The following is a 23,948-nucleotide window of genomic DNA, read 5'->3' as shown; positions in this document are numbered from 1 at the left end:
TCTTCTGCTTTCTTCCTTTATTTGTATTTGCAGTATGAAACACAAGCTCTGCACACATACTTGCACACTCACACCAGCCTGGGGGAGGGAGCTGGGACAAGGCCACTTGGCAGCAGTGCTGGAACCCTCAGGGCAAGGGGTACCCAGCAACCCCCATTCTGGGCCTCTGGGGATGTTGCCAGGGAGGCCCTGCTCCCCAGGGCCAGGGGCCAGATGACTGGTCAAAGTGCAAGGTCTGGACAAACGCATGGCCATACGGGCCTGATGCCCTCTGTTATACCCCAAGGTGGTCCTGAGTGAAAGGCTGGGTGTGAGCATCTGCACCAGAGCACAGGTCAGCGGCCTCAAACCCCAGCGCCAGCCCCTACTGGGACAGACGGGGAGGTTGTGCTTCAGAGCTGCTGGCCCAGTTATTGTCCTGGCTTCCTTTCTTACTCCTCCCTCAATATATATATATATATATATGTGTATATATAATATACTTCTTTCTCTCTCTTTCTCCTTTCTATGTGACTCCCTATCTTTATTCTTGGAGACAAAACTCCATAGTTTCTCTTCTCAGTGCAAATGGGGGTGGGTAAGGGCATCTCCCTGGCACCAGCCTCCTTGGGAGTCCAGAGGAGAGAATGTAGGGTATGGGACAATGGAGTAGAGGGCCACCAAAGGGCTCATCCTGCCCCACTAAGGGATTCCAAAGGGAGGACAGAGGTTTGGCCACCACTGCCACCGGGCAGCTACCTGGAAACAGAGAGAAAGACCTGTGAGGGTCCAGTGACCCCACCTTGCCCACCCACCCCAGGCTATTGCCACACTCACTGGGAACCCGATGAAGTGGGCCCTCCTGGGGTAGACCCATTGGGCATCTCAAGGGCCTGGGCACTGTTAGGGGAGAAAGGAAACCTGGAGGTTACTTCTTGCCCTACCAGCCTTGCTCCATCCACCCAATACCACCTAGAGAGACTAACTCACCTCTGGCTTTGGGGAAGCCCCAAATGTTCTGGGCTTTTTTTCCCCTCCATGGTCTGAGGAGACTGGTGGGCCTTGAAGTCTAGGACAGAGGTAGAGGGGTCTCTGGTTGCACTGTGAGAGAGATCAATTTGACTACTGTTAGATATTCCCATATCCCTGGCTGCCTGAGGCCACCTATATTTCCAGAAGGGGCCTCAGGTGAGGGCACAGCTGGGCAGCAAAGACACCTCAGAACAGAAAAGCTTACGAGCATACTGAGGGCAGAGCAGAGACACAGGGGGAAATATCAGACCTTATACCCAGCTACTTTCAGTGGTCAGGATACGCTTGTGGGGCTATGCACAGTCCTGCTTCTTGTGGTCCCTGATCCTCTCAGAAGCTGTTCTTACCTCAGGGGTAACAAAAGCCCTTCTATGTACCATTGCCCAAAACATTTAATTACAGAAAGGAATGGCTACAGGGATATAGGAGCTCAAAGTAGAGTTTAGTGCTGAGGACGGCTAGGGACAAGAGGCCAGCACCCACCTCGGCAAGGAGGCTGGGCTTCCCCTACCCCACCTCCAGCTGAGATGGAACATCAATGGTCACCTGTCCAAGGAACTGGGGGCAGAGCGCATCCCATGCAGTGTGGCCTGGACATCCGCAACACTAACCAAGGCCTGGCAGGGGGCTGTGGAAAAAGAGATGGGCCGCATCTCAGCTGCCACCTTCCAGCAAGCTGAGCCATGGCTGTGCTGTCTTCATACATGTGGGCCTGAGGCAGAGTCTAGAGCCCTTATAGGAAAGGTATGGCTTAGCTCACCCAAGGGCTCTGCTACTTTGCTGCTATCTGTGACTTCCTGAGGTGCTGAGGGGTGTGTGGGGTCCTGAGACCTAGAAGGTAAAAGAGGAGCTTGAAGGGAGGCCTGTGGTCAACTCCCAAGCCTAAGAGACACAGGAGTGCCTCCCAGACCGGATGCCAGAGCAATACCCGCCTGCCCTGCCCTGTCCATCCACACCTGAGCTGTGAGGAATTGTGGGCTGGAGGGCTAGACAGGATCTGGACAGAGGACATATCTGCGTCCTTGGAAACTGGGGGACCTGTTGGGGCATCCGTAGGCACTGGGTCAAAGGTAGCAGTCCAACTCGGGCCTGTGGCAGAGGTGAGAGAACATGGACAAAAGGTGAGCTCAAAACAGTCAGAAAGGCCTCCACCTGAGCATAAGCCATTCAAACACTCACCAGGAGGCTGAGTGCCAGGGCTAGGGAAGGAGGAAGGGTTGGTTCTTCCACAGGCTGCCTGGTCAGCCCCCTCATCCTCATCCTCTTCCTCCTCATCCTCCTCGTCATCCTCACTGTCTGTGCTTCCTCCACTCCTGCCACAGACACCAACTCATTAGGTGGCCATGTAGGGACAGCCGATGACCCACTTGCCCAACCATAGCCCAGGACCACAGATCGATGACAACAAAAAAAGATGGAGAACAAAGGCCTCTAGGGAGGTCCAGGGAGCCCAGGAATGTGAAGGTGCTGAGAAGCCAGCGAACAAGTGGAGTCTGAGTCACTTGAGAACTAGACTCAGCTACAACAACAAGAGTTGAGGCACCAACTCTCTTTAAGTCCCCCATCACCAGTATCATCAAACACACAAGCCTTTCCACCTGTAAACACCCACTTACTGTATGGCATTGAGAATGTTTAGAATTTGGGACTTGGGCAACTGTCTGGGTGACTTTCTTAAACCAGCTCTGTGAGGTTTTGGAGTGCTCATTAGAATGAAGTAAAGGAAGGAAGAATATAAGAACACAAAACGCATAAAGAGGGTGTGGTGGTGCATGCCTATAATCCCAGCACTCAGGGTGATCAGAAGTTCAAGGTTATCCTCAGATACACAGCAACTTCAAGCCAGCCTGGGCTATATGATAACATGTCTCAACAAAACAAAACAAACAAACAAAAAAAAAAAATCTTGGGAAAAAAAAAAGACAGAGGGATTTCTTTTCAAGCTGATACTAGATGCGCTATCCTCTGTAAGGCTGCTCTATCTATCACACCTGGGTACATGAGGAATCTAATAAAACAAAGACAAAAGAGGACAAAGACACAAGCACAGACATGTTTCTTACGGCACTGTTTCCAATGCTGTTAGAGCATCAGCCTCAGTCCATCAACAGAGCACCAGACAAAATGTGATCTATACACAAAAACTCTGAGTTTTATTCAGCCATAAAGTATGAAATTACATCATCTGCAGGATAACACTATGTTAAGGGAAATGAGCAATAGTTTTTTAAAAAACATTAAAAAGGAGCAGTTAGTTGGGAAGAGAGTAAGAAGGGGTAATAACATGCATTAAAATGTCGTTTTAAAAAATCTACCATATTGTACAACGAATCTATCCCAACTTAAGTGTATGTATGAGTGAACTAGCAAGACGGCCCAGCAGATAAAGTCACTTGCCACCAAGTCCGACCACCTGAATTCAAGCTCTGGGACCCAAACTGTGGAGGAGAGAACTCCTACAAGTTGTCTAAGCCAGGGGTTGTGGCACACACCTGTAATCCCTGCCTCAAAACATTTTAGTGATCAGAATTCCAGACACAGGACCCACCCTTTCCCTATATTGTATGATTATAAGGAGTAGGGAAAGATACAAAACTGATTCATGGGAAGATGTCAGGGTACTGTTACCCAGGCAGGTGGGACAGCAGCCATGTGGGGCACAAAGGGCTCAGGTCCTGCTCCTGCTCTAGATGCTGCCTGTGTGCTTCCATTTCACTGCAAACCTAGGGTATATACATTTATCTGTATGCACGCTATACAAATATAAAATTAACATAAATAACTGGTTTTCAATCAAGTTATGAGGTTAGGATGCAGGCCATACATGAGGTGGTGTTTACCTCAGGAAAAGTTCTGACATGAAATAATTTGATCACGCTATCAGACAAAAAAAGAAAACAAAGAAACAAAGAAAAAGACTTATCTATACAAAGCTGATGAAAATATAATAGGAAGAGGTTTCTTCTCTCATTTCAGAAAAAGGAAGAGAAACTTGTGTGGCATCATTTGAACTCAGGAGCACAGCTGAATGATGGAGCCCTCTTCATTTTGTGCCTACCTTGATTCATACAAACTGGGTTTCTACCACTTATGATTGAAAACACCCAACTAACATGCAACATGCTGAGTTTTCTCATTCACTTCAGTCTCAGTCCAACACATTTACCTACCACTGCACTTGGTGTGTAATGGTGCACACTTGTACACATGCATCTGTTTAAGTGCACATACATCCCCAAGCACTGGGAACTTAAGAGACAGGAGGGCAGAGGGAAACTCACCGCACACCAGAGGGCTGGCTTGCCTGGGATACTCTCACTGACTGGCTGCCCTGCCAGGCACCATACTCTCCATCTGACTCTGCCGAGCCTTGGCCCTCCTCCTCCTCTTCTTCCTCATCATCAAACTGCTGGATCCGGTCCTTGTAGCATATCTCAAGCAGGTTGGCATTGGGCTGCAGAGCAGGACAGGAGGATGGGCTATACTGCTTGTGACCCCTCCCCTCGTCACAGCCAAAACAGGAAGCACTCACATTTTCATCGTCAGCATTTAGGGAGAAGGTAATGTTGGCAGTCTTGTCAAATGGTGCACTGGAAGAAAAGGAGGAGATGAAGTGGGACATAATTCTCACCTCCTTTGCTCGCACACCTGACACACAGCAACCCTCATTACTATGCACAGTAAGGAAGAGCGGATTCCTAGCACATTCCACTTGGTTCTCACTATCACACTGAAGGACAGTGGCCTCATCTCCTCCCTAAACATAAAAACCTCTTGGGCTGGAGAGGTTACTCAGTGGTCAAGAACACCTGCTGCTCTTGTAGAGGACCTGGACTCAGTTCCCGGCAACCACATGGTGGTTCATGACCACCCATAACTCCAATTCCTCCGGATTCTACACCCTCCTCTGGCTTCCACAGCATGTGGTGCACATACATGCATACAAGCAAAGTCAAACATAAAATTAATCTTAAGACAAAAACAACAAAAACAGATGCTCAGAGGACAGACTCAGGTGACCTGTCCTGCAAGAAGGTCTGCAGGATGTTCTGAACCCTGAACTGTCTGTGAAGTATCACAGACTCAGGCAACTCGATCTGCACTTCTCAATCTCCTTTTGTCATCTATAAAATTGAGGGCTGGAGAGATGGCTCAGCGGTTAAGAGCACTGACTGCTCTTCCAGAGGACCTGAGATCAATTCCCAGCAACCACATGGTGGCTCACAACCATCTGTAATGGGATCTGATGGCCTCTTGGTGTGTCTGAAGACAGCTACAGTGTGCTCTTATACATAAAATAAATAAATATATCTTTAAAAAAAATTGAGGAAACAATCTACCTTGAAGGGTGTTTTCAAGGACTCAGAATTGCAACCTAAGTAAGAGTTTATACATACATCCATGTGTAGAAGGAGCTAAGATGGGAGGAGTAAAAGAGAGAAAGAGGAGGAGTAAAGGAGAGGGAGAGGAGGAGGAAAGAAGAGGGAGAGGAGGAGTAAAGGACAGGAAGAGGAGGAGTAAAAGACAGGAAGAGGAGGAGTAAATGAGAGGAAGAGGAGGAGTAAATGAGAGGGAGAGAAGAAGAAGAGGAGGAGCTAAGAGAAAGACCGAGAACGAGAGAGGGGACATGGAAGCTGATGTTCACTTGTCTGTAGCAGTCAAAGGTAGTTGGTATGTCTAGGTTGGGTATTGGGTTACACCTCTGATTGTAAGAGTATCTTGTTATTGATCCTTACTAAATATATAAGCCTCTGAATAATCTAAGCATTAGAGTCTTATCTGTACCAAGCCCGTGTGGTTGGCGGGATGGTCCAGGCACTGTCCAGCCTTGCAGAGACAGCGTGGAAGATTGGCAAACCCATCTCCCACGCTGGCATCTTGTGGGTGGCAGGGCTGGTGTTTCTAGCTGGCCGTTTCTAGGTGCGGTGTACACATGGCCTCTGGCCACGTGGCTGAGCTAGGCAGAGATGCCAGCCTAGATAGTCGGCTTGACCGGCAACAGCCTTTTTAAAATAATTACTACAACATCCATGGTTCCTGATAACAATAACTTGGGCTGTGCCAATTTGTTGTTCATAACCATGGTACAACAAAGCAAACCACTATAAAGCATTGACAAGACACACCGTATTCTGACACCACTGTGAGGGGCTCTACTTACACCAGTAGCATTACTGCTAACAGGAAATGCAGGGGACCAATCACTTCCTATCAGGGTTTATGGCCTTTAGTTTGTGGCCACCATCCTCTTCCTCATCCTTAGTGAGAACACAAGTGCTAGAAGAAAAGAAATGGCCAGGTCTTCTCCTGGAGAACATGTAACACTAAGTGCTAGTGAGGCATACTGCTTCAGGGAGTGGTACAGGCACAGGCTGCAGCAGCTGAAACATGACCCCTGACCTTGAGAAGCCTGTATTATGGTATTAAAGTGCTAAATATGGGAACATTACCAATCATTTTTGGATATAGCTTGTTATGTGCCAACTGCGAGGTGCTCCCTACAGGCAGTGCTTTCTGCATAGTTCAGGCAGTTTTTTTTTTTAATTATTATTATTATGTATTTTATACATAAATTAATGAGTGTTCTTTTCTAATGCGCATCAGAATAGAGAATCATAACCCGTTACAGGTGTTTGTGAGCCATCATGTGGGTACTAAGAATTGAACTGAGGACCTAGAAGAACAGCCAGTGTTCCTAACCAATAAGCCACCTCTCCACCCGACAGTTAAATCTTATTGGGATCCCACTACAGAGAGCCTCAAAATTCAGCAATCTGACAACGGTGTTCTTTTTTTCCCAGAGACATCAAGCCTTCATCAAGGCTAAGTCATCTCTCATGAGGCGTCATTCCTACACTACACATATACACTATGCTCATTCTCACTGAGGCGTCATTCCTACACTACACATATACACTATGCTCATTCTCACTGAGGCGTCATTCCTACACTACACATATACACTATGCTCATTCTCACTGAGATATCATTCCTACACTACACATATACACTATGCTCATCTCTCACTGAGATATCATTCCTACACTACACATATACACTATGCTCATTCTCACTGAGATATCATTCCTACACTACACATATACACTATGCTCATTCTCACTGAGATATCATTCCTACACTACACATATACACTATGCTCATTCTCACTGAGGCGTCATTCCTACACTACACATATACACTATGCTCATTCTCACTGAGATATCATTCCTACACTACACATATACACTATGCTCATTCTCACTGAGGCGTCATTCCTACACTACACATACACACTATGCTCATTCTCACTGAGGCGTCATTCCTACACTACACATATACACTATGCTCATTCTCACTGAGATATCATTCCTACACTACACATATACACTATGCTCATTCTCACTGAGATATCATTCCTACACTACACATATACACTATGCTCATTCTCACTGAGATATCATTCCTACACTACACATATACACTATGCTCATTCTCACTGAGATGTCATTCCTACACTACACATACACACTATGCTCATTCTCACTGAGATATCATTCCTACACTACACATACACACTATGCTCATTCTCACTGAGATATCATTCCTACACTACACATACACACTATGCTCATTCTCACTGAGATGTCATTCCTACACTACACATATACACTATGCTCATCCTCCTCGTCATGAAAAATGTTGGTGTCCTACCCTCGTCACCTTCACTGTGGAAGGGAAAATGACGACAGACTGGGTCTTAGTCTCAAGAGGTGAACACCACAAGGCCACAGCTGGGTAAACCCAAAAACGGGCTTCTGGCTAAGCCATGGTGCACAAACAGATGAACATTCAAGAAAAGGCACAAAACATACCATCATCACAAGGTTAAACAGCACTGTGACCTCACAGAGGAACATACACAGGCAGGTACAGCAAAAGCTGTCACAAAGCAGAGCCCTAAGTTCATATGAGAAACACTTACTTCACACTTTCTTCCTGCTCCCCAAATTCTTCATCATTAAAGCCAAAGTGGTCAATGAAGGCTGAGGTCATGCGTTGCATCTGGAAGTCCATGAAGGCCTACAAGAGGCATGGAGGGCAGGGTTGGTAGGGGGCTGCCTTTCCCCACTCCTCCCACCTCGACAAGCCCACGTCTACCTGCTGTAGTACAGCCTCCTCAGGGAAGTTGAACTCCTTGAGGCGGTCATCCTCATCATCACTGGAGGAATGCATGTGGTGAGTGTTTACCTAGGGACAGGAAGATGGAGAGGAGTCAGGACCTGCTGAAACCCCCAGACAAGGGCAAGGCAAGAAGCTACAGAAAGTGGGGGCATGAGCCACATCAAGAGGGAGACCAGAACGAGACGCCAGGTCAGCCTCACCAGATCCACTGTGTTCTTCTTGTTGGTTTCAGCCAGGGGTCCTGACACAAATGCTTCCCATCGCTGCTGCTGTTCCTCTGGCAGCTCTGAGTTAGCGCATAGACAGGGAAGAGTATGAGGAGGGACAACCCCAGCTTCCAACATCTACCTCTGCAAGCTGCAGTTCCAGCCAGCCTCATGTCTCACCCTTTAGCAGTTGTCCCAGCTGTTCAGCATTGGGCCCCTGTTCTGCATTCTGCACCACGGCATTGGCCACCCGAGTCAGGTGGCCCATGTAGCCTTTCCTTGGGCCCCCTCCAGACCTGATAGAGAGTGGAGGTCACTGCTGGGTGATAGGCTAGATGCCTGGGCTATCCAGGCCCCCAACCCATCCTCCCACTGCCCTATCTGTCCCCACAGGAAGGCTGCAAGTACTGACTGCACACGGTCGTTCTCCTCCCAGGATGCCAGAATGCGCTCCACCAGGCGGCAGTGCTGAAGGAGCTGCAGGAGAGCAAAGAGGGTTTAGCTTGGGGATATCTACACTTCCAGAGCCCAGCAGACGAGAAAGAGGCCTTTACTCAGAAAACAGTGCACCAGGCCCCAGGCCTGCGAGCACAGGAAGGAAAGTGGAGTCGGTGTCTCCAGCTTGCTTTAATTCTGGATTTCTCTTTTCCCTTTTCTGATACAAGGTCTCATGCAGGCTAGCCCCAAACTCTTTATGTGTCCTCCCAAGTGCATCACTACAGCTGTGTTTTATGTTGTGCTGGGGACCATAGGCAACTTCATGCATGCTAGGTACTAGCTAGCAAGCGAGTTACATCCCAAGCCCTAATTGTTTTCTCTGAGACTATGTAACCTAAGCTAGACTCAAAAATTGAGATTCTCCTCTCTAGGGCTAGCATTAAGGTGTGGGTCACCATACCTAGCATGCGTTCTGACTTCTCACATGGAGTAGACATAGCTCCTCATTTGCTCAGAGAACTATTCATAGTTTCCCCAGTCTACTGCCAAGTCATAGCATTCACTGGCCTCAATAGATAACAAGTTCTCCTCAGCTGTATATTCCATTCCAGATACTGATGTTGCCCAATAGACAAGGATAAAAGTAGGAGATCTCTGGGAGGTTATGGCCTCAGGCACCAAGTCCTCAGAAGGAGGGGAAAAGGAGTTCCAGCTTACATGTTTCACGATAGGGTTTGGGACAGGTGTCTCAGAGCTGCTGTCTGGAGGGGGCCCGGAACTCAGCATTGCACTCACACACACTTCCACTTGAGCATGCAGGAAGTTGTTGAATACATAGTGGAAGAAGAGGTCCTAAGGGAGTGAGGACACAGGCTGATATCAAAAGTGCTCTGAACACACCTCTATTTCCCTGGCCCCTGATCCCATCCCTTGTACCAGTAAGGTGTTGGGCACATCCAGCACCAGAAGCTCCTGTGTCAAGGCAGCGGCATTGGTACTCAGAGCACTGGCCAGGAGCTTGACCACATGTAACCTCGTGTTACCCAGTGGTGGGGCCAGGCTACCCCACGTCATCTGCAGAGGCTCGAGCTACAGGAACAAAGAAGGCTTAGTGTACACAGGGTACTTCCTTTTCCACCCCCACTCCCCTCTAGAATCACAACAACCTGTGTCTCCCACCTTGGGAGGCTCAAGCAGGAGCTGATGGAAGCGGTCAAGCCGGGGACGCAGGGCATGCAAGGCACCCATACTAGACAGTGCATTATCCAGGGCTCCCTGAGCCAGGAGCTCCAACTGCCCATCCACACTGCTAAAGAAGTTGTTCATGGTCACAGAATCAGACCTGTGAAGGAGAGCAGTATAAAGGCAGAGTGAGCCACAGAGGCCACAAAAATGGGCCACAAAAATGGGCCAGAAGTATACCACGGCCTTGTGCCCTGGACATCCAGTGCTGGGCCAGAAGTATACCACGGCCTTGTGCCCTGGACACCCAGCGCTGGGCCAGAAGTGTACCACAGCCTTGTGCCCTGGACATCCAGAGCCTTCTAACAGGTCAGAAAGTAGAGGACTGGCCTGACTGGGGAAGAACCATATCTCTCATTAGCCACAGCTCTCAACAGTGGCCATCCAGTCTTTGAGGCTCTGAGGGAGTATAGGTGCAGGCAGGGGCAGTGTGCCACCTTAGACTGGTACGCCTCACCTTGGCCTCCTAGGTTCCAGGAGGGTGAGCAGCACCTGGATCCCACTGACAATGACAGATTGACACTGTTCTCCCTCAAACATGTTACTGAGGAGCTGCTCGATGGTCTCCTGCCTGGGGGAAAAGAAGTCAGAGTGAAGGGGCCCAGGGCCAGGACTCCCCCAGGACAGCTCCCCACCCCGGGCCTCAGTACTGATCCTGCAAACCCACTTCTCCAAGGTGGCCAACAGCTGGTCTGGTTCCGGGCTGTCCTGGCCTTGGATCATCTGTTCCCGGCTTAGGCGGATGATGTCACACAGGGACTGGGATGCATTGGAATGTTGCTGGGAAAGTGGAAACGAGTATGCACAAGTTAGCCATCTGCTCCCAGCCCCTTCCAGTCAGAAAACAAGTAGTCACACAGACACAGGATACGCACTATAATGAGGAAGCCAGCACCCCAAACCTCAAGAAGAGAGACACTCATGTATGCACATGCAGCGCTGCTCAGTAACTGCTGAACAGAAAGCAAAAGCAGAGCTCCGTCCACCCACAGGGTATTTGCGATTCAGTCATGAAAAGGAGCAAGGCACTGACCCATGCTACAATACAAGAGTTTCATGTAGCCCAGGCTACCCCCAAATTTTCTAAGAAACAACGGAAAAGAGAACAGTTAACTTCTCACTCTCTGCCTCAAGTTCCAGAGAACTGAGATTATAGGTGTGAGCCACTATGCCTAGTTTATGAGTCCCAGGGCTTCATGAATCCTAAGCAAGCCCTCTAAACACTGAGCCATGCCGTTAGCTCCCTACCCACCACACACAAGGAATGTAGAGTGTAATCTGAAGAGGAGGTTTGGGAATGTCAGCCGGCACTCACATTGTCGTCCTTTGATGGGTGAATCTGCTCAATTAGCCGCTGGACAATCTTCTCTTCATTCAGCCACTGACGGAAGAAGACAGTAAGTTCCTAAACCAAATGCCAGCCTAAAGCACCCCACCACCCACCTCCTGAGTAGGCTCCTCACATTGAAGACATCCTGCCGTAGCTGAGGCCGCTCCACACAAGTAAGCAGACGCAACAGGAGATCCATGATGGCTGAGGTGCCAATGTGCCGCAGTAGCAGGTCCACAAAGTCCTCTTTCTTGCGCAGGAAGGACACAAGCTGGGGGCACAGGCTGTGTCATAGCATAGGGTCCTGACACCCCCCTCCCGCCTCCTCACCCACACGCTGAGAGTCGGCAGGCACCTGATCTGTCTTGCGGTTGATGAGAATGCCCATGACTTTGCTGAAAAAGCTAGCGAGCAGTGGGTTGAGGCTGTCACCACTCTGCAGGAAGCCATAGAGTCGGCTCAGGAGGGACTCATCTGCACCCAGGGCATCGTTGATCTGGGGCACATCAGAGGTCAGGATTTCACAGGCTACACTAGGGTACCTAGGAAGTGAGTACAGAGTAGGTGTGGGTGCAGAGAGAGAAGGTGGAGGCCTTGTCTTCATTCCCCACGTCCAGCACTAGGCTCAGGGGGTCCTGTTTCCAGGAAGGGAAACCAAAAGAGAAAAGCCCCCTTCGATTTCTGAGCCCTCTTCAGGCTTCCTAAGAATCCACTAAGAGGGCAGGAGTTATAGTTCAGTGGCTAAGGACACTTATTGCTCTTGCAGAGGACCTGGGTTTGATGCATAGCTTTTACAAGGCAGCTCACAAGCAATTGTAACTCTGGTCCCAGGGGATCCATCATCCTTACTGGCCTCCATCAGGAGCAAGCATTCATCATACCCATATGGTAACATGCAGCCAAAACATCCATACACATAAAATAAATTTTAAAAATTAAAAACGGCCAGGCATGATGTCACACACCTTTTATCCCAGCATTCAGGAGGCAGAGGTAGAGGTTCTTTGTGAGTTCAATGTTAGCCTGGTCTATATAGTGAGTTCCAGGACAGCCAGAGCTACACAGAGAAACCCCCGTCTCAAAACAAAAAACTACTACTGGGGCTCCCACCACTACAAAATGACATCTGACTTGAACTCAGTCCTAAAATGCAAACATTTCCTGATCCTCTCCCAACACAAACTTCCATCTCCTCTAATGCCATTCCCTGTCCCACACCTGCTTCAGCTCAGGTCTTCTCTCCTCAGCATCCTAGCCCTGAAATTATCTTTCTATCCCTCCAATCTTTGCTCCTGTCCTCGAACACTCTTGGGTACTTGGCTTTCTAGAAGCTTCATTACTCAGGACGTCACCTAAGGCCCTAGGAGACTACAGCTATTCCAAGTCTAGCCCAAAACTTTGGGGCCTGTGCTAAGGGCTCCCAACACCTAGAAAACAGACTCCTTAATCAGGACAAAGACACCCAGAGCCAGCAGGGCTGCTTCACTATCAACTCTCTATGCTGAGTCTAGATCACAGTCCATTAGATGCAGGTTTAGTGAGGGTGGATGGTTAGAAAAGGAAGAGCAAAGGAGAAGACATCCAGTGGGACGAGCTGGCAAATGACAGATTCTGTCCTCCAGAAGTGCTATCAGAGGCAGCAAGACCAAACAGGCCATGACTCTACAGCCAACACTGCTTTACTGAGTCCCTACTATATCAGGAAAACTGAGGAGCAACCATCATTATCTGTCTGGCTCAAAGTTTCCAGGATGGGAAGATAAGAAGGCAGAGAACAGCACAGTGAACAGGGTGGACACGCAGGAGATAGAGATGTCAACCCAGGGAAAGATCATGTAGGCACAGCGACTGAGGAAGAACAGCAAGATGGCAACGACTGCTGGGAGCCCAACAGTGTCCTGTCTGCCTGGTCCTGCCTCACCGTTTGGTGCTGCACCCTATGCCCCATGCAGGGACATATGTTTCCTCCCCTACATATAGAGCCTTCATGCACTGTGCTAGGGACCATGAATGTTCAGACAGATGTAGACACTGTACTCTCAAAGCTCAAAATCCAAAAGAGAAATTAAAAAAAAAAAAAAAAGCAAAAAAACAAAAAAACCTCGGGTGAAAATAAGGCAGTCAAGGGGCTGGCTGTAAACCATGTGGTAAGCCCCACAGGCTGCCCCACAACAGTAGGTGGGTCAGGAATGCAGTGAGCCAAAGTCAATCTTGGTAGGATCTTGTTACTCTTGATAAAAGAAAAAACAGCCACCTTTTCTCAAGGGGTTAAATCAATCTCCAGAAAATTATGTTGAAAAAAATCCAATGACAAAACTAGGTAAGAGGGGAACAGACTAGTAACTCCCAAAGTTAAGCGTGGGTTAAGAAAGAGGTAGCATGTTATGAAGGGAACAGAAAGAATCTGTGGTGATGGAAGTGTTCAGGATGTTGCCTGTGCAGGTAATTAGATGTCTGCACATATGCAAAGGAGTATAAGTAAAATCAAGAAGCCTCCTTTCAACAGGGACTGAGCAGGTAGCAGGCATGCTATGTCCATGTCACCATTCCAGCTGGGAAACCAGCAACACATGCCTGGGATCACTCTCAACTACTTCTTATAATGTTCAAGTTACATCATCTTGACAAAATCTTAATTAATTAAAAACATAAGGGTGGTGACTAGAGAGAAGGCTAGCAGTTAAGCATATTCAAAACTTGCAGAGGACCCACACTTAGTTGCCAGCACCAACAGATGGATCACAACATCCTGTAACTCTATCTGCAGGAGATCCAATACCCACTGGGCTCCTTGGAAACCTACAAGTATGGAGTGCACAGAAGCTTTGTTTTGTTTTTTGCTGTTGTTGGTTTGGTTTGGTTTGGGTTTTTTGTTTTGAGACAGGGTTTCTCTGTGTAGCCCTGGCTGTCCTGGAACTCACTCTGTAGACCAGGCTGGCCTCGAACTCAGAGATCTGCCTGCCTCTGCCTCCCAAGTGCCAGAATTAAAGGTGTGCGCCAACACTGCCAGGCACACAGAAGCTTATATAGGTGTGCATGTGACTGTTGTGCAAACCTGAGAAACCTGAGTTTAGATCCACAGCACCAATGTAACATGCTGAGTGTGATGGCTTGTGTGTAATCCCAGAGCTAGGAAGGCAGAGACAGGAAGATTTCTGGAGCTTTCTTGGGCCAGTGTAGCTGAATTGGTTAACTTCAGACTCAATGGACCTTGTCTTAAAAAATAAGGTGGATGCTGAGCAGTGGTGGTGCACACCATTAATCCCGGCACTTGGGAGGCAGAGGCAGGCGGATTTCTGAGTTCAAGGCCAGCCTGGTCTACAGAGTAGCAAGTTCTAAGACAGCCAGGGCTATACAGAGAAACTCTGTCTGGGAAAAAAAAAAAAAAGGAAAGAAAAAGAAAAAAAAAAAAAACCAAAGTGAACAAAAACAAATAAAAACAGAAACTGAGAACAACAACAATAAACAAATCAGACAAAAGGTTAACAATAAAATAAAAGTGGGAAAATGTGGCTCCCTGTTGAGGTTTGAAGGGGGAATGGGACTTATCCCAAGGCCTTGTATCTGGTCTATCTAGAGAACCTTATCATACAAAACTGAACCATGAAGGGTTTTCACTAGGTGATCTGTGATCCTATAAAGGGCCTGATCCTCTGTGCCTCACTTCCTCATCCCCAAAGTTCAGTTACTGAGTACAGGTGAGAGAAGGACTCACTTGTAGCGTAGCCGCTCCTCACCACTGGCTGGGGGCTCCTGGGTGACCCAGGCCACCATGGCCTGCAGGTGGGATGGCTGCAACAGGAAGTCTAGGAGCTTCCGATTGACAACCTTGCACTCCTGCAGCACGTCCTCCTCATCTAGCAGCTCGGGTAGGCTCAGGTCCTCCTTCTCCAGCAGTGTGTCCAGGTGAGAGCTTGTGTGCAGGTCAAACTTCCAAAACATGGCGCCCTGCAAGCATGGACATAATCAATTTGTCACACAAAACTAGCAACCCCTGCTGAATGAGGCACAGTTGCAGTAACCAAGCACCAACACCTCTTCTAGGCCCCAGACACAGATTCCTCACAAGTCTGCCCTGCACAGGGGCTCCCCAGGTACAGTACATATGCTGTAAACAGTACTCAGTCCTGCTGAGAAACCTAGAGCCCACCATCTCGGCCCCCAAGCTGCCGCCCCTGCAGTATTTATCACTTTCAGCTTAAGGCCTGGTGAAGGTCTCAGTGTAGACCATCCAGGGCCTGCAAGGAAAAGCTAAGCGGCATCCCACGAGCCTGTGTCCACTGTCCTTTATCTGGGCAAGGATACCACTTGAACTGCTAGCTTCAGATTCATTTTATTTGCTGAACAAAGTCAAATGCTCCCATGACCTCTAGTGCACAGCTGCTGCCCCTGCTAGCAAATCACCCAAGGCGCTGGTGAGGTGTGGGGTGGTGGCAGCCGGGAGAGAGGAAGTATGTTCATCTTCAGGCTGTGGCTGTTGCCTGGACACCACACACACAAACACAGCCCAACCATACTCATCACCCCACGCCCAGGCCTGGGACGGAGAAGAGGAAAACCTGGGGTGGGGGTTCCTAGAACAAGACAGCCATTAAGCAGGACCCCAAGAAAACACATGATGATAAACAGTTCAGCACGAGAATAAAATAAACTATCAAGCCCGGACTCTAGTGAGTACATAAGACCAGAATACCCTGGGTACTAACCAGGTGACAGCACTGTCCTGAGTGCCTGACCTGCACTATGGCCTTGCTCCTCTCAAAACAATAAAGCTCCATTTAATAAAAAAAAAAAAAAAAAAAAAAAATCTAAGCCTACAAGAGACAGTCAACAGACCCAACCTGTGCTACCGGCAACTTACTCAACAACATGCTCCTCCGGGTGGTAATCTTTCTGGATACTACTAAGTGAGCTTTGTACAGCTCAGAGTAAAAGGACAAAGGCGGGTCAGGGGGACTGCCTGGTTCAGCCAGTGCCCCTGTGTAAGGAGAATGCTTAGTAAGAGACCCTGAAAATGAGAAGAAACTAGCTGAGAAGGAGGCACAAGGTCACTTAGGGCAGGCTGGGAGGGGACAGGCTAGTTCCAGGGTCAATGGAGGTGCTGGGGGTGTTATCACAGGTGTAGAGTGGGGGTGAAGGAACCTGGGCTTCACAAGAACCATGTTGTGTGGACCCCTTTTCTACTCCCTACCTCACTTAATGGCAATCTCACAAACCAACCAAGACCTGTCCAAAAAACATACGCTGCAGAGGGGACCAGCCTGGAAGAACCCTGACAGAAGGGAGGCATCAGGCAGACAGGTTTCCTGATCTGGCCTACCTGGGACTAGACTAATCTCAAGGGGCAACCGCCACAGCAATCATGACTCACTGACTTCCGGCTGAAGGCCACGCGGTGTGAAGTAACAAAAAGTTCAGCTTGGTGAACACACAGAGTCTACACAGGAGGCTGTTCACACAGCAGTAAGATTAGACAGGCTGGGAAGCTGCCAAAGGCAAGGGAAGGAAACCAGGACTAAAAATTCTGATACCAAGTTTCCAGAAGGGACAAATATCCACAGTAACAAAAAGGGGACTGATTGAAAGTTTCAAGGATGTGTAAGAATTTGTAGTAAATGCTTAAGGTAATTAAAACTGAGCCAGGCACAGTGGTGCACACCTCCAATCAGAGCACGTAAGAGGCTGAAGCAGGAGGGTCTATATGGTTCAAGTCAATTTTGACTACACACTGAGTTCAACACTAACCTCTGTTACCTAAGACCCAGTCTCAAATAAAACAAGTCCAAAAACTGTGAGAGAAAAGAAAATAGTATGAAATAAAATTGATTGTGATGCTGCTACACAAAGTTGTGGATGTACTCAGACCCACTGACTTGTGCTCTTTAAATGGATAAACTGGATGGCAAATAAATGTCAGCAAACCATTAAAGAAGAAACAAAACCTGCAAGGACCAGTATATTGAGGCCAGACCAGAGCTGATAAAGTGCCTGCAAACCTGGAAGAAGTTAGCTCTGCTCTGAGAACTTTAGCAGATTCCCTCTTCCCTATCCCTCACTACCAACATTCTTGAGATAAGAAAGCTCACCTTGTTAAGTCTGCATGGTGAGAAGATGGCAGAGCAGGGCATATGATTTGAGAAGCCTTAACAATGCATAATCACACTGAAAACTGCCATTGTGACACTCTACATCCTGTAAGGAGTCCTAGCTATACTCTGGGCATGAGGCAGAGGCCTTCCACAAGAGCACTCTGTGCCCACCTAGGCCTGCAACACAACCCTCGCTACCAGCTACTTATCTTACAGCTGAGGGTTGGAGAAAGGACTAAAAAGACCAGCCAGCAGGCTCGAAGAACTGAGAAAGCACAGTTGTGGCCATAGGCAGTTTGAGAGTTGATAGAGAAGCCAGATAGACTCAAAAAGATACCCAACCGGGAAGCAAGAGTTTCACTGAGTGTAGTAATAAGGCCTTTTCAGGGTTGCCAGCAGAATGCCATGCAGAGGGAGGTGGACACCAGTGTGTGCTAGTCACACACTTCCCACTTCAGTGAAGTGGGGCTTAGGGCTGGTGAGATGGCTAAACAGGAAAAGGCACTTTGCTGCAAAGCCTGACAACTGGGATTCAAGCCTGGGGACCCAGATGTAGGAAGAGAAAACTGACTCTTGCAAGTACACACGTACACACACGTACACACACACACACTAAATGTGATAAAGTGGAGCTGTTTGGAGAAGAAAAAGGAAAAGCCTCCTTCCACAGTGGGAGACAGGTTAGGGGCAAGACCAAGCCATCATCTGTGGACAATCCCAGGCCCTAGCCTTTCAGTTATTTTGTCTTTACAGCAAAACTGAAAGGAAAAAATAATTACCAGTTCCATTTGACAACAGAATCACACACTAGACAAGAGAAGCACACAACTACCCAAGAGACAGAATCAGAAAACATGTGACATGCCCTGTCTTCTGACAAACTCTCACTGCTGAGGCCCAACCATTCCCTTCTAACCACAGCCTCTTAAAACCCTCTATCCCTACTCCAACCTTACCACCTGTCTCTTCTCCCCAAACTGGCTTCCAGAGAACCTAGCTGGAGGCCACTGAAACAAGTCTAGAGCTAATGGTTAGTATGAGGTTCCTATAATGTGTGGTAGTCTCTACTTGAGTCTGGAAAACCACGGAGGAATGCTGACCAAAGGCAGGTTCTGATGTAGTAGAGCAAAACTCCTTCTACAGGCTCTCTTGAGACCATGCTCAGACACTTTCAAGCAGGAGCAGGAGACAGTTACTACATCAAGGGTGGCAGCACTAAAAACAGAAAAGCAGGAACTCTCCACATTTGCCCAAGTGACTTAAGCACTTTCCTCAGATCATCCATATACGTAGCACTATACACCCCGCCACCCCCACCCTGTGTAGCTTTTAGCAGCTTCAAGAAAACGGAAGTGACAACCACTGGTTTTAGAGACGGTTTGAAAACCAAGACTGGCTGCTAACGGAAGGAAGGGAAATTATAAATGAGAAAGGAAGCCATTAGAAACAAAAGTCACTCTACCTCTCCTGCCAGCTCTAACATCAGCAGCTCTGGCTTCTTGTTTTGCCGTGTTGCTCTAAGAGCTCTGACACTAGCTGTTGCTCTCAGGAACCTGCCAGTCCCTATATTGTCTCCTTCCTTGGCCCAGATAGGACCTCACTGAGGTCCCAATCTTTCCACATTGCTGCTGCAGCCTCAGCTGTAACTCCAAACATTCTGCCTACCTGGAAACGCACGGACAGGCTCTTTAACTGCCAATCCTTCCACACTTGCCCTAACCAGCCTCTGACCCCAACCACCTAGAAATGGGAGACAAGGGCAAAGAGACCTTTGGGGGGGGGGGGGGAGTTCTAAGAGAGCCACCTGACTGCTCTAAGACTCTAGCATCAGGGCAGCTCCTCTGGCTGGCTGCTCTAGGAAGAAAGGAGACCAGCAGCAGGCATGCTAGCTCCTTAAAAGGCTGGGTGGATCATGCCTTTGTTTTTTAATGCCATAGCCAGCTCGTGGCCAAATCTGGAAAAGGGGTTTGGGACACTTAATACCAGGGATGAGGAGACAGTAACAGCAACCTAACCATCCTGAGCAGGACCCACAGTGTGGCCTTCAGAGCACACCACCACCCTGGCAAAGCAAGCACAGGGGAACAACCATTTGGAGAAAGAACCACTGCTAGGAGGACCTGGTCACATGGAAAAATGAGCTGGGACTTTCTCATGGCTTAGGAAAGGCCTGAGATAACAAACCAGGAAGGGGGTGGGGGGAGTTGGGGATAGCCAACCCCTGAGATCTTAGGACCATTCTAAGGGAAATAAAAACACTTGCCCAACCCCAAAGGAGGAATAATCAGAAAATAGAGCCTAAGGACACTTGGCCAAGAACTGGGGTGAGGACATGAAGGTTTATACTCAGTACTCATCTCCTGGAGTGACCACAGGCTTAAAGGGAAAGGGAACAGCCTACTGAACATATGTGAAATAGCCCATAGGAGGACAGAAGGGAAACCTGGATTAATGGATCAGAACTTGGGAAGTTGATCTAACCGGGGCTATAAAGCAAGATCCTATCTCAAGACTAAACTACACTAAATGTCCAAAGACCTAAGTTTAAATCTCTATGTGTGTGTCCAAACCGGCCTCAAACTCCAGAGCTCAAGTATTCCTCCTGCCTATACTACAGGCATATACCACTGTACCTGACCAGGGTTGGAATTTTATCTCTCCAAGATAAAAACCAAAGACCTAATTCCATTGAGCCTCAGTGTCCTCATCAGATAAATATCTGTAATGCAGTCTTTCCTGGAGAAGATTTCATAAAACTGATGTGCAAAGGGAAAACCTTGGTCTGGCATGGACGTGTTCCCACTAAGCCAGTACTGGGCAATAACTCTTACCATAGCAGCTAGACACTTACCTGTCTTTTGCAGGAAGTCTAATGGCAGAAGAATTCAACAGCTGAACCTCAACTGACTGTGCTCAGGATGGAGGCTGCGCCTTCTACCTGCCCTACAAGCTCTGAGTCTGATTACCTCCTCCTCAGACCTCTACACTGATACCACTTCCTCCCAGAAGCCTTCCCTGGCAAGCTCCTTCCAAAGCATCCCATTGGTCCCTCTATGAGAACCTCAGCTGTAAGGAAAAGGTAGGCCTGTCCAGGCATCTGCAACTTTCTAGAGATGCCACCTAGGATCTAACATACAGCCAGATCTAAAACCACGTGTTTGTTAGGGCTTGGGATGTAGCTCATTTGCCAGGGTGTTTGTCTAGCATGCATAAAACTCCTGAGTTCGAATCCCAACAGTGAACCACCACTGCCATCCTAACACTTGGGAAGTAGAGGCAGGAGAACCAGAACTGCCATCCTAACACTTGGGAAGTAGAGGCAGGAGAACCAGAAATTAAAGTCATCCTTGGCTACAAAGTGAGTTTGAGGCCAGATGGTTTGAACCAGATGAGACTCCCATTCAAAATAAAAAGTAAAAGTACTTGTTGGATTAATGGAAATAGAAGCCAGAGAAGAGAAAGTGATGTCTGAAGGTCACTTGGCCAGAGATCCCAAAGTAGAAAAAGGGGGGAGTCCAAGGCTGTTTTTCTTCAGTGGAAAAAAATGATGCCACATGACCCAACAAAGGCAAACAACCAAAGAGGATGAATGTAAAGGAAAACACACAACAGCTCCTGCACCACACAGAAGCTCAAAGCACATGAGATACTCAAGCAAAATAGCAGAGTGGCAGTGTCTCCCTCCTGTCTTCCCTACTGGCGTCAATGGCAGCTGGGACTGGATAGCTATTTGTGGTGAGTGGTTGCTCTGCATATTAGAAGACAGTCAAGAGCATCCCTGGGTGGGATACACATACACTAAATGTGGGAAGCATACTTTCTCCTACCTCCTATAGTTTTGACAACCAAAGGGTCTCCAAACATTGCCAAATGTCTCCTAGAGGCCATATCATACCCAGTGAGAACTACTGGGATATATTATCAAACATCAGATAATAATCTTAAGAACTACTGACTCGATATACTTTCTGTGTGCCTTGCATTCTGTGACAGGTATCTACAAACACTGCACTCACTATCCAGAACCATCCTACACAGACAGCCCTATTAGCCCACTTACAGATGAGAAACAGGCACAGAACACATGCACAACTTTTCCAAGGACTCACCACTTGGAAAGGCAAGAGCCAGGACTCAAACTAGGTCTACCTCACAAAACTCTTGCTGTAAATAATTCTTCATTATACCGATCCTTAAACTAGAGTAGAGTTATTGAATTTGGGCAAAATGATTTGCATTAGGCAAAGGTTACCAGAGAAATAAATAACAAAACCCCCAGGAGCAGCATTTTAAACAGCACAAGACAATTCCGAGTGTATGTGGCAGAACACAGCACGTGCTCCCATGTGAACTGTCCACATCAGGTATACAGAATGCATATAGAAACGACTCCTACAGTGTTGTTCAAGCAATCCAGTCCCTGCAACATTGGCCTTGGTTCTGACAGAACCTCTCCTTTAAAATGGAAGCAACCCTGTGGCAGTTTTACAGCCCTCAACCCAGTACATTTGATATACAGTGCAGCTTCTTTTCCAGAAACATCTTGCCTTCCAGGTAAGTGTTGATGATGATACATCCTCAGTACAGTTGCCTTTGTAAATAAAGAGTGATCAAGACCGTAACTATCTTGGCCTAGTAACATAAACATGTAATCCCAGCTACTTAGAAAACTGAGACAAGAGGATTGCGAGTGAATATCCCACCAGCTCTGCAGAGTTCAAAGCAAGCCTAAAAAAATTAGTAAGATACTGTCTCACAATTTAAAAGCAATAGGAGAGGCTCGGGCTTTATGTAGCTCCATCAGTGGCGGAATGCTTGCTCTGCGGCAGGAAAACTTGCGGTTGAGCCCCAGTACCACCACAGAAGGGAGAAAAAGAAGGGACCACTAACCAGGTCACTTAAGGCCCTGGACAACTGCCCCAGCCAAGCCATTCCACTCCTTGCCCTCTTAACAACCCGCTTCATCCTGGCTCCTTCAATGTTCCCACCTTCACATATCTGCACGTGCTGTTTCTTCCACCTGGAAAGCCCTTCTTCCCACTCTCCATCTGTTAACTCCCACTCAGCCTTCCTCGACAGGAAAGTCACCCATCCGGCCGGTCTCACCAGTCTCTGCCACTCTGTGGCCTACTGTCACAGCACCCTGGGTTACCACCATCACAACACACAGTGATTGTGACTGTCCAGCTCGGCCTTTGGCTCCTTGAGCAGACAAAGTACCAGGGACTTCCACTGACCACTCCCTCCTGGACCCAGCAACCAGGCCCTGCCCTCAGCAGTATACCCAGTGGCTCCAAAGTGCCTCCTCACCACAGGAAGCTAGGGACAGCCAGGGACAGGACAGCCACAGCCAAGGCGAAGGAAAAACCTGCTTAACCTTGCCTTCCTGAGCAGAGAGTGAGAATCAGGAAGGCCTAGAGTCCACGAAGGCTAGTGAGAGTGAAAGAGGGTAGACACAGAGGTGAGCACAGAAGAGCAGGCAAGAGGAAGAAAAGAGGAAGACACCCTAGAGGAGGAAGACTACGACAGGGGAGTGGGCCCGAAGAGTCCCAAGAGAGCTGAGTCAGAATGATAGGTGGAGGTGATGTAGATCCCAGTGGGAAGAGACGGGGGGGTTGGGGGCTGCGGGGAGAAGAGAGTAAGGAAGAGCATAAGAGACTTAGAGAGGGGCCCCCAATAGACGAGGACGATGGACTGGGAGTGATGACAGCGAGGGAGACACAGGCCCGGCGATAGGAAATAGACTGGACGACACTGACAAGTGGCTACGAGAGTTGGGGAGTGAAAGGGAGAATATTAAGAGACTCGGGGGGCGCTCAGGAGGATTTGAGGAAAAAAAAACTCCCGATTAGAAGGCGCAAGCCCGGAAAGGCGGCTGCGGAGCTCACCTGCGCGGGGGGGCGGCGGCTCCTCGCACTCGGGGCTCATCGGGGCGCCCCCGCCGCCCCGCCGCCGGCGGCTCCGGCCCTGTCGAGGGGCCGGCTAGGAGGGGCGGGGGCGGCGCGGGGGGGGGGGGCTCGCGCAGGCGCCTGGGCCGGAGCTAGCGGACCCGCGCAAGCGCCCTCCGGTCACAGGGAATCCCCTGCCTCACCACCGAGCGTCGACGAGTTCGGGTCGTCGCGAAAAAGTAGGCGCGCTCGTTCCACGGCAGAGCTCCGTGGCGGTCGCGAGGCCTGCGCAGGCGCCTCCGAAGCAGGGGCGACGGGACAAGTCGCCGCGGGTTACACACACAGACACGCCGGCACCCGCGGGACGGGAAAAAGAAGCCTCCGCAGCCCCAACGGGTGCAGAGCTGCACCGAGAGCCGACGCCCGTGTCCTCGGCTTCACCGTCGCCCCAAGCGGCTGGGTCTCCCCGGCCCAGTCGTCCACCTTAAGGCCTCCGACGCACGGCTACCTCCGCCACTGTCCCACAATGCCCCGAGCGCGGGAGGACGCTAGAAGACAGGCT

General features: G+C 48.9%; 1 protein-coding gene across 3 annotated transcripts; it reads right to left on the bottom strand.

The window, feature by feature from the left end:
• Positions 1-23,942, bottom strand: Ppp6r1 (protein phosphatase 6 regulatory subunit 1). 3 transcript variants are annotated; one of them, XM_076927689.1, is made up of 24 exons: positions 23,387-23,942; positions 15,125-15,357; positions 11,765-11,951; positions 11,543-11,680; positions 11,395-11,460; positions 10,747-10,859; positions 10,537-10,650; positions 10,017-10,179; positions 9,774-9,926; positions 9,555-9,689; positions 8,812-8,876; positions 8,580-8,695; positions 8,394-8,479; positions 8,170-8,259; positions 7,994-8,091; positions 4,544-4,601; positions 4,293-4,465; positions 2,191-2,324; positions 1,968-2,100; positions 1,772-1,842; positions 1,558-1,639; positions 970-1,080; positions 817-879; positions 1-738 (listed from the first exon to the last, which is right to left on the bottom strand). In XM_076927689.1, exons 2-24 carry the CDS (start codon positions 15,349-15,351, stop codon positions 735-737), a joined length of 2,580 nt encoding a protein of 859 aa, XP_076783804.1. In that variant the 5' UTR covers positions 15,352-15,357; positions 23,387-23,942; the 3' UTR covers positions 1-734. The 3 variants fall into 3 exon arrangements, with proteins under 3 accessions (XP_076783804.1, XP_076783803.1, XP_076783802.1); XM_076927688.1 differs by lacking the exon at positions 23,387-23,942 and adding an exon at positions 22,487-22,615; XM_076927687.1 differs by lacking the exon at positions 23,387-23,942 and having other exon boundaries at positions 724-879.
• Positions 23,943-23,948: the final 6 nt, after the last annotated feature.

The sequence above is a fragment of the Arvicanthis niloticus genome, chromosome 30 (assembly GCF_011762505.2).
Source record: "Arvicanthis niloticus isolate mArvNil1 chromosome 30, mArvNil1.pat.X, whole genome shotgun sequence".
Taxonomy (NCBI): Eukaryota; Metazoa; Chordata; class Mammalia; order Rodentia; family Muridae; genus Arvicanthis; species Arvicanthis niloticus.
This window is presented reverse-complemented; position numbering and strand designations above follow the sequence as displayed.

Coding starts and splice junctions, on each gene's coding strand:
- Ppp6r1 (XM_076927688.1), bottom strand. CDS start 22,546: ATGGAGAGTGGGAAGAAGGGCTTTCCAGGTGGAAGAAACAGCACGTGC. Junction 10,651..10,746: donor CTGTTGGCCACCTTGGAGAA/GTGGGTTTGCAG, acceptor CTTTTCCCCCAG/GCAGGAGACCATCGAGCAGC. Junction 9,927..10,016: donor TCCTGCTTGAGCCTCCCAAG/GTGGGAGACACA, acceptor TTGTTCCTGTAG/CTCGAGCCTCTGCAGATGAC.